The following is a 13,992-nucleotide window of genomic DNA, read 5'->3' as shown; positions in this document are numbered from 1 at the left end:
GACAGTAGTTCCCACCTCATAGGTTGTTACAAGGATTATGTTTATATGTAAAGCAAGTAAACAGTGCTTCACATATAAATAGAATGCACAAATCAGGTAGTTAATGTTCGTCCTTGGGCATGGATATTTTCTCCAGGCCAGGTACAGTAGGGTGCTAGTAGCACTCAAAACTTGGCTTCTGGGGGTAGCACCTCACCCTCACAATGCTAAGACCTCTGGCTTCCTGAGACTCTCTGTCCCCAGCACAGGGACACATAGACCTACGTTTCCCTTCTTTCTCCTGGGCCGTCAGTTCCCTACCTCAGCCTCTTCACAGGGCTCTTGCCTCTCCTCCAGGACTCGACTCAGGAGCCACCGTTCTGGCACTTGCAGTTGTGCCGGGGCCCTCAGGGCCCCAAACGTGGGTGGCATCATTCTCACATCGGCCTCCTTCCATGTCCTATCACAGCGACTGCATTCCCAGTGGCATATGGGGCCATAGGCATGGCTCTTAGGCCAGTGGGGAGGTAGAGCCATGCTATGAATTCGATACCTCTTTTATGGAGCATGTAGCACATGCCAGGCTTTGGGCTGGGGGTTCTGCTCGTATCATTAATGCTTGGAAAATCCCTGCAGAGTTGTCCTGTATATCTGGGGGGGGGGGTCCCTCTCCTGGTACTGGGTAAAATGTGTCCCTGTCCCTCCCTGGGGGCCCGCGTTCTGGAAAGATTTGGTTTCTCTCAAGAAGGTTCCCCTGCTCCCATAACATGCTCTCCAGAACCCACGCAAGGAAGTCTGAGGTTACAAGTAGGCAGACAGAGAAAGAGCCGAAGCATGGTGTCGGTTTGCGTGAACAGCACATGTAGGTCATACCTGCTTTTCTCCCTGGTACATCTGAGAAAACAGAGGTGCAGAGAGGTTCAGTGGTATTCCCAAAGTGGCAGATAGTCCCTTGCTGGGCTTCCAGAGCCAGCTCTGACCCTGAAACAAAAGGCAGTAATGGAAAGTGAAGGTGTAATAAGCAGTGGCCAGACTTCCAGCTCCATGAGGGCAGAGATCATTGCCTGTTTTACTCCCGACTGGATCCCGACAGCCTAGAACAGTACCAGGCTTGTGGTCAGTTCCCAGTGAGTGTTGGTTGGCCAAGGTGCAGAGGAACCAGGAGCTCCCTATCTGGACAGCGAACGAGGGACTGAGCGCGGCTGTACATCGAGTGGTATGCTCTGTATCTTCAAGGAGTACATGGAAACCCCAAATCAAATTCACTTATTTTGTAGCTTCAATTTATTGCTCATCCACAACACAATCATTGGCCCTGAGTGACAAGACCTTCCTCACCCCAGTGTACATCATCGCTGCAAGAAAGGATTCCACGTGCACCTACTACAATGAAACAACTGTGTTGAGGCCACACAGACAATATGTGAGATGCACTTGCGGAATCTCGTTTATCTGTGGGGGGAAGGGAGATCTAGTTAGGCCAGAAAATGTCTGGACATTGACACACCAAAGATGGTACCGTGGACTAAATTACGTCCTCCCAAAGTTCCTGTGTTGAAACCCTACCCGCCCCCCACCATGCCTTGAAGGTGGGGCCTTTATGGAGGTGCTTAAGGTTAAATGAGGCCGTAAAAGTGGAGTCCTGATCCAGTAGGATTAGTCTTCTAATGAGACATCAGGGAGCTCACTCTTCTGTCGGCCATGTGAGGACACAATGAGAAGGCCCCACCCAAGCCAGCAGGAGGATTCTCATCAGAAACCAAATATGCTGGCACTTTGACCTTGCACTTTCCAGCCTCCAGAACTGCAGGACAGATTTCTGTTTCTGGAGATTCCAATCTGTGGTTTTTGTTAGGCAGCCTGGGCTGACTAATGCATGTGGCTTCCCAGTACATTCATTTGTCGATAGATCCAGGATCTGGCCGCAAAGCCTTTTACATTCAACAGCACAAGCAGAGTTCTCCAAATGATGCTGCTAGCAGTTAATAAATTGTATCCGAATAAGTATAATGGTCCATATTTTCATAACAGGGAAAACTACACTTAATTACCCTCTGTTTACAAAAGGTACACCATAAACACTTCACTCATCACCGTTGTGCTGGGTTATGGTGAGATGTACGGAAATTCTCAGTCCGAGAATTTGAGGGGTTGCAAGGCCACATGGCTTGTAAGTGGCAAAGTCGAACCCTGGCCTGGCCTCTGACCCTTAGGCAGGGATGTGTAGGCTCAGGGAGGTGGGGTGCCTTCCCTGATCTGTAATGGTCATATCTACCAAGTGGCAAAAAGGAGCTTAAAATAAAGTGCTGGCACTCCAGGAGATAGCAGGAAAATTTAGAACTAAAGTTTTGTCTTTGTCCTTAATTTACCTGACAGCATTTTCTGAAGTAATGGATGTCTCAGAAGCGTGTGGGCTGCAACATGCCACATTTGTAGCAATTACTATGCAGAGTGAGGAGAATTGGGGAAGGCATTAGTGGCATCCAGACTTCTCAGCAGTCAAGGCTGCTTGCTCTTGGTCACCTGAAGCGAGCTGTTGAGCCGCTCTTGATCTGCTGCTGATAAGAATGAGGGGAATGAAGTTTTTAGGGCAAGTTTTCCAGCACAGAAGAAATAATTTGGCTAAGGCATCTGGAGGCTTGGATTTGATTCTTTGCAAAGCAGGAAGGTTTGTGAAAACAAAAACAGCAATTACAGGCGGGTGCAGGCCTTCTGTAAGACGGTGTGTGCAGAGGTTCCTTCTGGTGGTCAGGCTTGTGTGCACACGTCCCTGTTACACAATTAGTGCTGCTTTTCTCAGTTGCCTCTGTTTCAAAAAGAACAAGAGAAGCACAAACAACACAAAAAGACGAATATCTAAGGGAACAAGCATGCACCTGTGGATATGTCATCATACTGGAAGGAGGAATAAGAAATTCATATTTATTGTACATGCTACTCTTTATCAGGCTCTGTGCTAGGCTCTTTAGGTGGGTATGTCCTATCTTTGTTTACACAAGCAACCTTTTACAAATTAACAAATAGAGGGGTTAAACATCTTGGATTGGGTTGGGTTATGGGGAGGTCTCTCAGTGTCTTTGTAGCTTTGGATGATTGATAGTCATCTTGTACTGACTTCTCAGCCTGGGTCGCTGGTGTACTAGGGGTTTGCTGTCAACTCTGGAGAGCAAGACATATTTCTGGGACCACTGAGTTCTCTCTTCACAGGTGCAGAGAGAGGGTAGGAAAGGCTACAGGAGAAGTATCATGATTCTGCAAGTGAATTTTAGCTGAACATCATGAGATGTGTTCTTCTAGGTCACGTTATAAAAGTACAGAATACGGGTACTCTTTATTAAATAGCCATCTGTAGTCGCATCTTTCAGCCACATTATGGGTTCTTGAAGACAGTTTGATAACTGGGGAAGCTTTTTGGCAGTAATAGCTAAGAGCTTGGACTTTGGAGTCAGGCTGCCCAGGTTCATATCCCAGCTCTGCCATTTATTTGTCCTGTAACCTTGAGCAAGTTTTCTTAACTTACCTGTGCCTCTGGTTTCTTCATGTATAAAATGGGAATAGTAATAGTACCTTAGAGCATTGTTAGGACTATTCAGCAATCTGTGAAAAGTTCCTAGTTACAGGGCCTTGCCCATAATGAGATCTGTAGATGGTTAGCTAGGATGGTGATGGTTACGGTGATCATGTGCGGAGGAGGTTGAGAATATTGGTATTAGCATCTTCAGGCCATCAGCTCTGATTTACTTAACTTGCAAGTTAATGTAGGCTAATGAGGATTAGTAGTTGGGCAGCATCCCACATTAGTGTACTTCATTCATTCGTTAGCTGTCAGGTACCTACTATGTGTCAGGCCCTGTGTTTGGTATAAAGTACACAGAAATCAATGAAACAGATGTGATTACAATTGTGCAATAGCTGGTCAAGGTCAATTATCCAGCGTCAGGGTGTTTCAGGTAATTAATTTACCAACGTAATCACAAAACATACAGTATCATTAAAGTTTGTGTTCTTTTAGATTTAATTTTTTAAATTTATTTTAGAGAGAAAGAGTCCAAGCTGGGGGGGGGGGGGGCGGGGAGAGAGAGAGAGAGAGAGAGAGAGAGAGAGAGAGAGAGAGAAGAATGAATGAATGAATGAATATCTTAAGCAGGCTCCATGCTCAGCATGGAGCCTGATGTGGGTTCGATCCTATGACTCTGGGATCATGACTTGAGTTGAAATCAAGAGATGCTCAACCCACTGAGCCACACAAGTGCCCCATCTTTGAGATTTTACTGAGCATTTCACAGCCCCTTCCATAGCTGCCCTGTCCTGTATTGGCCCAGTGTGGCTATGGGAGCACCAAGAGGGCTGGAAAACAAGGTGGAAAAGGTGGTTAGCCCTTCACAAGAGGCATGCTAAAGAATTTAGAATTTAGATGTTATCCTAACAGCAGTAGGGTTAAATAGCAGAGAGAGGTGAAATTTGGAATTCAGAATAGCTTTAAAGCTCCTATTAATTCTAAAGCGCTCTGATCCCATACCAGCTATGTTTTATTCTATTTATATTTTAATGTAGTCACTGATATATTTGGGTTTAAATCTACCACTTTTTTTTTTTTTATTTTGTTTGTCCCATCTGTTTTGTTTCCCTCCTTTCTTGCCTTCTTTTAGATGGATTGCGTTTTGTTGTGTGTTTTTTTTTTTTTTTAAATCATTTGATTTCCCCCTCCCACTAGTGTGTTTCTTGTCTCTTCTTGGTCACTGGAGAAAATAGAGAATGCACCTCTAACTTACCAAAGTCCAAAGTGACTCAGCACCACTCTGCCTCCAAGAACACAGCAGGTTTATCTCCCTTTGACTTACCCGCTGTTGTCTTGTATGTTGTTTCCATGTACGTGTTAAACCTCATGATACGTTACGGCATTCTGCAGTCAGCGTTTTTCGGGTTGACCCCGTGTGTCCGTTTTTGTTTGTTATTTCCTGTATTCCTTCCTCCTGGGACCATTTTTCTTCTGCCGGAAGAGCACCCCTATTCCTTTTGGTGTGGGACCTCTCTGGCAAACTCTATTTTTGTTTAAAAATATCCTTATTGCCCTGTCATTCTTGAAGCATATTTTCACTGCATATGGAATTTTAGTTTGGTGGTTATTTTCTTTCAGCACATTGAAGATACCACTCCACGGTCTTCTGGCTTCCCTCATTGCTGCTGAGAAGTATCTATTCTGAGGGTGATTCATTTGAAGGTCATCTGTATTTTTTCCTCTGGCTGCTCTTAAGATTTTTTTTTTTTGGTCTTTGATTTTCCACGGTGTCACTGCAATGTGTGTAGGTGGGGATTTCTTCTAATTTAGACTGCTTGGGAGTTGTTAGTCCTTCTAAGTCCATGGATGGGTGTCTTTGATGGGTCCTAAAATATCCTCAGCTATGACTGCTTCACACAATGCTTCTCCCTCATTTTCTGACTCTTGTCCTTAAACTCCAAGTAAATACATCTTAGACCTTCTCACGTCTCTATCACGTGTTTCTTGCTCTCTCTTCCATTTTGTCTTTGTGTGATACATTCTGGATAGTTTTTCTGATATCATAAGGTTTACTAATTCTCATTTCAACTGTAGCTTATTTGCTGTTAAATCTTTCCATTGCTTTATTTTGGATTATTACTTTTTAGTTCTAGAAGTTTTATTTGGTTCTTTTCAAGTCTACCAAATCATTTTTTAACATGCGATTTTCACTTCTCTTCTGAAAATTTCAGGCTTTTTGGTTTCAGTATCTTTGAATGTTGTAAGTATAGTTGTGTTATAGTCTGCATCTGATAATCTGAGAATGTGAAGGCTGGCTCTCTTTCTGTTGTTTCTTTTGGCTTTCATTTATATTGTCACATGTGCCTGGTTATCTTTTTCTTTGCTTCCACCAAGGTTCGGTGGTTGCACTAACTGGCTTAACCTGAGTTCAAGGCTGCAGGTTCCCTGGATGACCTAGCTGGTGCAAGCATGCTTTGAGTGTGCCCAATGACTGGTTCACTTCAGCTCACTCTTTTCCCCTTTAGGGCCACAGATGAATCCTCGGGTGGTTCCCCACATTCTCCACCTTTGGTGGCCTCCAGCTTTCGCTTTAGTTTCCTTTTCCCCTTTGACTCTTTTAAAACAAGGAGCTCAGTTTCACAACTCTTTCTTTCAAATTAGGAAATAATCCTGGATAGTACATTTACCCAACTGGGTTCTGATCTAGAATTTGACCTGGAATTCCTCGCTATATTGATACTTCTTTGAAGCCTTTGAGAGAATGCTTTAAGATACCTTATTCAGTATTTTTCCGTGTCCTTATTGGGAATTGGTCCTAATTTTCCCAGTGTCCCATGATTGGAGGTGCAATTAAGTTCCTGTTCTGACTTGGATGCAGCAAGATTGGTGGCCCTGTTAATTGTGTTTGTTTAGGAAGATAATTTTGTATCTGCCCATTTCCTCTTCTTGGAATGAGTAGAAAGGTGTTGATACTCTGGAAGGGAGGTTATTGCTACCTGTACTTTCCAACTGGCAGAGAGAGCCTTCGAGGTACGAGAAGTTTTTTGAATGGTTGATAACTGGTGCTTTGGAAAAAAATATATCTGATCGATATTTCCATAAATTTTTCTGTTACTGAGTTTGGGTAGATAATTCCCATTTCAACCTTTCCACTTTGTATTTTATCAGTTTAGTCTCTCCACCATGACATCGCATCCTATTGTAAAGCCTTATATTTTTGGAGAGCAAATGCCATGTATGTGAAAGAACTGATTTCTTGCCTATAAATGTACCTCAGTAAAAAAGTAGCAAGAACATTAGTGTACAAGGAGCAGAAGCCAATCCCACTTGTTTCTGGGCAACATCAGGCACTCTTCGGCAGGCAGTTTGTATTTTCATATATGAATATATTGCCTCACAACAATTATGAAGAAAATAATGTTCCAAGTATGTTGCAATGTTAGTTTGAACGGGTATGTATTTTTTTTCATTTTATTATTTTTTTTGCCTGGGTATGTATTTTAAAGGATACGTCATTGCAATACTCAGGTAGTGTTTGAAAATGTGTTCTTTACCTGGAGACACATAATCGTTATTGCGTGTGAGGTTGCAGAGAAAAATAGTTGACTATAAGAAGTGCCTTTTCGTGTTATTAATGTGTATTCTTTTTTTTTTTTTTTTTTTTTTTTTTTTTTTTTTTAGCAGTTTTCCCTCTTTACATCCTTAGATCCCAAATTGCTATCTCTGAAGCATTGGCCTTCAAAATGATTGGTAAAAGCTGTTCAAAATATTAACATTTTTATTCTGCTTCTTAGAGAAACCTTAGAGAAAAAGAAATAGAAAATTGCCCCATGTAGGTATTTTATTCACTTGGAATTTCATTGGCATGAAAACAACTTACAATGAATATTGTTACCTTTCACCATTCGTTATTTGACATTGTTCTCCAAAGGCAGCCTAGAAAACTGGAACACAAGTTTTGGAGTAAAAGCTTAGGATCCAGGCAGGTACCCCTCTTTTTCAGAAGTTTGCCGTGTGCCACTTCACTTTAATGAAAGACCTATGTTAGTACCTGGTTTTGACAAACAAAAGAAATCCGAAAAGGATTTTCACTTGTATGAAACAAGGTGAAAAGCAAAAATAGCATTCAGTGTTTGTTTTGCAGCCAGCCCTTAGAGAGGCAGGGTGCACCTCGAGCTGTGAGAGAGGTGTCACCAAGCTCCTTCCTGGGAGCTACAGTCAGCATCTCAGCATCCAGCCACCATGGCTTTGAACTGCGTCTGTGAGCATCTGTGTTTTTTGTGATTTCTTTTGTGCATCTGCTAGCAAGATGTGTCCTAAGGTATCAGAAAAGCCCAAGAGAGGGTATTTTTGAGGTCTGGAGATACTAAAATTTTTTTCAATAGAAATGAGTGGTAATTGCTTCTTTATGCCATTGCTGCTTACTAAAGGTTTTATAGAAATGCTCCACTTCCAGACACCAAGGGGAACCTGTACCTGAAGTTTTAGTTGTACAGCCCTGAGGTGAAACTTGAAATCGAATCTTATAGAAAGGCAATCTTAGGTGATATCATTGGTCACAAATGCACTATACAATAATAAAGTATTTTCTCTCTTAGTTGATACATAAATAACTCCTAAGTGGATGGATTTAGTATGAGTGTAGAATAGACTAAAAGGACGTTGGAGTATTTTATATTTTAGGTGTTTCTGTTACTATCGATATGAAGTGTGCTTTCATTTTGTCCTCATTAATGGGCCTAAAAGGTTACTAAATAGAAATAAGGCATTGGAAATTGTGTGGAATCAATAAAGAGCATGATCTTTATGATTGTATCTTCCCTTGGAAAATTTTGCATATACCTTTCAGATCCATTTGGGTCACCGTTCCAAAAGATTGCTGTTGCTTAGCAACTGGATTACATACACTGGGACTCCTCCAAAGAACTTTTTAAGTGTTAATTCTTCAGAAATTGAGAGATACCTTGGACATTGTGAATCTCTTAATTTTAAAGTAGATATGAATTGTGCTCAGAAAAGAACCACAGTGAAAAACAGTCTCAAAAGTAGGTAGGAAAGATCTCCGCGAACTATGTGAATAAATGCTTTTCGGTGTAGAAAATTGAGTCGCTAAAAAAAAATTGAAATCATTGCCCTGGAGAATGATAGGTTGGTGCTGTCTTTCAAGATTTCCATCTCTAATGGTTTTTTTCACCGCCTCTTTTTTGCAGTCATTGTATTGTTACCCCAAACCCTCAACGCCAGGTGTGGAATGACGCACCCACTTCGTTTCCTTCTGCCTTTCTCAGAAAGGGGCTGATATTCCAGTCTTTGTTTTTTGGGTTCTTTGTTTTTCTTTTCTACCAAGATGCTACTTCTGAAATACAGTTGAATAATGGTTGGAACATTCATTGTGACTTGAAATGAAAAGAAGCCTAATTGGAATTAATTTTCTTTTTCTCACTATTAGTCCTTCAAGGTTGACGGATTTCTTTCGTGTCTGCCATTTTCTGTTCATCTTGAAATGTCTTCTGTTTTCCTAGCTAGTCTAGCAGTAACTGGTGATTCTCTGCCAGCAGAGGTGAGAGCCCACTAGGTTTCTTAGTTTGTGTACAGGGAAGTGTAGCTTCTTTCATAAATAGGGCCTATTGGGGAGAGAAAAGGAGGGTTGATGTGTCTTACGATTTTGTGAATCGCTTTTCTTTCCAAAGGGCCCTTAATTTCGATTGTGTCCTTCTTTTTTCCCCTTAACCATCAGGCATCGGAGGGCTGCGACCCTCCAGCTTCCTGTATTCCTGGAAGTAGAATCATCAGGCTTATTTTCAGTGTTTCCACATTCAGGGTGGGAAGCTCTTTCTGGAGGTGATTTTGGTCTGCTCTGCCATCCCAACCTGCCACCTGACCCTCTTCTCTAGCCAGGTTTCTGATCATCTCAGATGTTTGTTACCTCCCTGTGCATTTATTGAAATTTCTAGTGTGCTCCATCCCTGTCTATGCTCTAGGCAGGCCGGTTTCCTGGGCAAGCTACCATGCACTTCGACAGGGCCCAGTTCTCAGAAGGGCCTCACACTTGGAGTTGAACTCTCTGTCATCACTGTCATGAAATTCTTAATAATTTAATCTTTAGGTTTGTGTTTTGTAAGTGAAATTTGATGGCACAGTGGACATGTATCAGGGCCCTAAAGCCTCCCACTTGGGTTCTACCTCCTCTTTCGCTCTCTACCTCTCCTGGATCGGGTCAGCCACCTGTTCTTGCCCCTAGTCTGTGATCACTGCCTCTCTCTGGCTGGGGTGGCCCAGTGAGGCCTGTGCTCTGTCCATTCCTCCAGACCCACCAGAGAAGTGTGTGCAGGAGGGGTTGGGATCAGGGCAAAGCAGCGGCTGTCCTTGTCTCCGTTTGTCACTGTCACAGTGCATTCAGCAGGTGACTCAGAGGGGGGCCTTTTATCTCCCATTGATCCAGGTGCACAGTGTATCCTAGCACAGAAGTTGGAATTCCTGGCAGGTTGCCAGTCCGGGCTTGTTGGCAGTGATAGGCCCCTGGGGAGGGGAGATTGATATCTCTGCCCTGGCTGGGGCCCCTCATTTTCGTTTTGTGCTGGGCCCTGCCAATTGTTTTTTGAGCCTTGGCTCTAGACATGAGTTATGGGTGATTTCACTTGTTCTCTTGGTTGATCTGTATGGTTTTGGGAGAGATTCAACTGTCACTTAGTCAACTGTCATTATCTCCTGGGAAACCAGAAGCTCCTGATTTTTTAAAATTTGCTTTGTTGAATTTTTTTTCAAGTTATAAAAGCAGTTAATACTTATTGCAGCAAAACAAACAACATAAATGTGTGCAAAGTAAAAGTCAACATTCTGTTTCCCCTTCTTCCAGAGTAACCAGTGTTCACAGTGGATGTATATGTGTGATTGTCCCAACCTTTTAGTCATGATTGTATAATATGCACACACACATGCACACGCACACTCTCTCACTTGGTACCTTGTGGAGTTTTTTGAGGAATTGCAAAAATGCTAAAATCTTGATATCTGAAAGTCCCTCTATTTTCAATACATATGGATCTGACTCATTCTTTTTAATAATATATAATATTCTATATTCATCATATAGATTTGCCATAATTCATTTGCTAGTTTCATCACATGAATGTTTAAGTTGTTGCCAGTTTTTTAGTGCTGTAAACAAGACAGCAAATAAGTATCTTCTCATGTATTATCCACTAGCGTTTCCTTATCTCTGGATTTCTTATTCATCCCCTGTATATTTTTTCTGTTGAAATACCTGTCTTCCTCCTCTCCGTTTTTGTTTTTGTTTTTTTTTTTTTTAATGTTTATTTATTTCTGAGACAGAGAGAGACAGAGCATGAACCGGGGAGGGTCAGAGAGAGAGGGAGACAGAATCCAAAGCAGGCTCCAGGCTCTGAGCTGTCAGCACAGAGTCAGACATGGGGCTCAAACTCAAAGACGGTGAGATCATGACCTGAGCCGAAGTCAGAAGCTAAACCAACTGAGCCACCCAGGCACCCCTTTCCTCTCTGTTTTGAAAGAGTTTTGGGCCTACTGTTTCATCTGTCTGGCAAGATTTTTCCTCAGTTACTGTTTGTCATTTGACTTGATGTCTTTGCCATAAAGTTATTAAAGTTAAATGTTGTTTTCTTTCTGGTTTAGTATTTTGTGACTTGCTTGAGAAAGTCTCTCTAATACTGAGGTTATAACACATTCTGCTAAGTTTCTTACAATTAAAAAATAGTTGGAATCCACTTGAACTCTGTATATTTTATCTCACATAATTTTTGTTTCCTTTCAGATAGTTAATTATTATAGCCACTACCATTTTTGAAAAATGCCTTCATTTCCATTTTTCATCACTTACTGTGTTTCAACATACATTTGGATCTATTTTTAGATTCTCCGTTTTATTCTGCTAATGCATTTGTGTATTCCCTTGCCAATGACATAATGTTTAAAATGTAATGGTTTTATAATACTGTATTTGGTGAAAAACATTTGTCATTTTATTTCTTCTTTATTTTACAAAATTTTCTTATCAATTCTAATATACTCTTTCATATGAACTTAAAAAAAATTGCTTCCAATTACTCTAAAAACCTTTTTGATTTTTGGATCAGAATTTTATATATTAATCTAAGTTTCAATATTAATTTAAACATATGTAATTAAAAATATTTATCTGTTTCCCTTCTGGGTTTTATACCTGTTTTTGCCATCATGTATGAAATTGGTTTTCTGTTTCTTACAGGTTAATGTTAGTGTAGAGACAGACCATCAATGGAACAGGTACAGTTTCTTGTATCATCACTTTGTTAAAAATTGTTCCTCCATTTGATAGCTTTCAGTGTTGATGTTCATGAAAAATCTGACACTAATTTTCTCTCTTTTCTAGGTAACCTTTCCTTTTTTAATAAAATTTTAACTTTATTCTGGTATTTCAGATATTTCAGCAGGGTATGCCTGGTTAAGCCTGAATGTCCAATGCTTTTTTTTTTAATGTTTATTTTTGAGAGAGAGACCATGCAAATGGGAGAGAACAGAGAGAGAGAGGAACAGAGAATCCAAAGTGGGCTCTGTGCTGACAGCAACAAGCCTGAGGTGGGGCTCTGAGCCCCCCAGGCCCCCAGAAGGTTTAAGGATTTCCAAGGAAAGTTTTCTTGTGTTTGTTCTTCAGTTAATGTGTTTTTCATCTGGACCTTTTTTCCCTCTAGAGTTACTGATTTTGCATTTTAAATATTCTAGATCTATTTCTTTTCTTCTGTGTTGGGATAGATTTTTTTATTTGACCTTCTAGACCAGGGATCTACAGGCTTGATATTGCTTGCCAAATCCATGCTGCTGCCTGTTTCTATAAATAAAGTTTTATTGGAACACAGCCAAACACATTTTATATATGTATTATCTATGGCTTCTTTCATGCCACAGTGGCAAAGTTGGGCAGTTTCAACAGAAGATATGGCCCACAAAGTCAAAAATATTTACTAATTTGATCTTTACAAAAAGTTTATTAAGTCCTGTTCCAGACCACTTATTTTGTTCTCCTTCAGGTAGGTTATGCATTTAAAAAAATTTTTCCCAAATCTTTGTCATTTCAGAAGATATTTTTTCTGTCCTAATTAGATCACCTTCAGGATTTGCATTTCTGTGTCCATTAATTTATCTTTGTTTGTTTGTTTTTGTCTCTTTTGTTGGTGAAGTCTCATTTTAGTTTGTATCCCCCTACCTCCAGGGACCAGGTCCCTTTTAGAGGTTGTAGGTTTTCTTTGCCTGTTCCTAGGTTGTATGCCCTCACCACCAACACATTGAGGCTCTGGAACCTCTCAGGCAATGTCATGATGGGAGGGGATAGAGGACCTGGCAGTCCTTGCTAGGGGCGAAACTATACCTGTTCCATTGGTGATTGAGGAAGGTCTTAATTCCCCAACCTTGACATGCAGCAGGTGGCAGTGGACCAGCGTTTTCCAGCCTGTAAGGATTAAGAATGTTTCAGTTCTTCAGATCCAGTGGGATGGTGGGACTTCCATCCATAGGGCCTTTCACAGTAAGCTGAGAGATGTAGCACCTCTGTGCAGAACACATACCTGTGTGCACATCCATGCATGTGGTCGTGCACATCTTCTGCCTTCTTGGCTTTCTTGGGAGGCCAAGTATTAACCCCATTATACTGTGTAGCACAGATAACAAAGTCTTTTAAGCCTCAGCTGCCCCATGTTTTCTAGACCTCCTTACTGATTTCTAATTTGGGCATTTACTTTATTCTTTTGCCTTACTATGCTGGGAAGGAATAGGTGATATGGGTGTTTATAGTATAGATTGGCTTGCTACCTGACATATGTTTGATTAGGAGTTTAGTGGATTTCTATATTCCCATTCGCAAGTGAAGGACTATGCTCCTGTATATTATGTGTATATATGTATGTATGTACATATGCACATATACACCCCTTCACATACACATCACAGGCCCAATGTTGATTATAAAGTAAATATTATAGTGCAAATACTGCGTATAGTCCCATTAACAGAGTCAATCATGAAGGTGAAATAAACTTCAAAGAAACCAACGTTCAAGGACCCTGTTTGGTAACCCTTTATGCCATCTTCTAGAAGTTGCATGAGAATACTCACTGGCTAATGGATGTTTATCACTGCTGTGGTTTACAGAGAAATGTAGTTCAGCTGATTACTTGAACTTTTTCAGTTTATAGAGGTTTCTTTTTATAACAAGGATTTACAGATTTAAAATGTGATCTGTATTTGTTATTAATCATTATTTAAAAGCTTTGCTTCAGACAAGGTGTAATTTAAATTCATGAGTATCCTTTATCTCTTTAGGAATGTTTATTTACAATTATTTGACATTTATTATTATTTAATTATTATTTACAGTAACAAATTTATTTTCACATCTTCAGGATAGTTTTTGCCCTAGAGGATTGTGAACTGGAAATAACATGTGAAAGCAATGATGGGGTCATATTTTTATGTACCACAAAAGAAGTGTAACCCTTGTGGGAGCT

General features: G+C 40.8%; 1 protein-coding gene across 6 annotated transcripts in view; it reads left to right on the top strand.

Annotated features, from left to right (window-relative positions):
- The window catches only part of PDE8B (phosphodiesterase 8B), a 274,179-nt gene that overhangs the window by 66,068 nt on the left and 194,119 nt on the right, over positions 1-13,992 (top strand). For 2 of the 6 annotated variants that reach the window (XM_019462943.2, XM_019462942.2), the window contains exon 1: positions 11,735-11,758. The exons of the other annotated variants lie outside the window; for them this stretch is intronic. In XM_019462943.2, the coding sequence (XP_019318488.2) occupies positions 11,750-11,758 (9 nt within the window). In that variant the 5' untranslated portion in view covers positions 11,735-11,749. Of the gene's footprint in view, positions 1-11,734; positions 11,759-13,992 lie in introns of those variants that run through there. 6 annotated transcript variants of the gene reach the window in all.

The sequence above is a fragment of the Panthera pardus genome, unplaced genomic scaffold, assembly GCF_024362965.1.
Source record: "Panthera pardus isolate Hobbes unplaced genomic scaffold, ASM2436296v1 HiC_scaffold_2, whole genome shotgun sequence".
In the NCBI taxonomy this organism is placed as follows: Eukaryota; Metazoa; Chordata; class Mammalia; order Carnivora; family Felidae; genus Panthera; species Panthera pardus.
The sequence above is the reverse complement of the archived record's forward strand: the minus strand, read 5'-3'. Positions and strand labels throughout refer to the sequence as shown.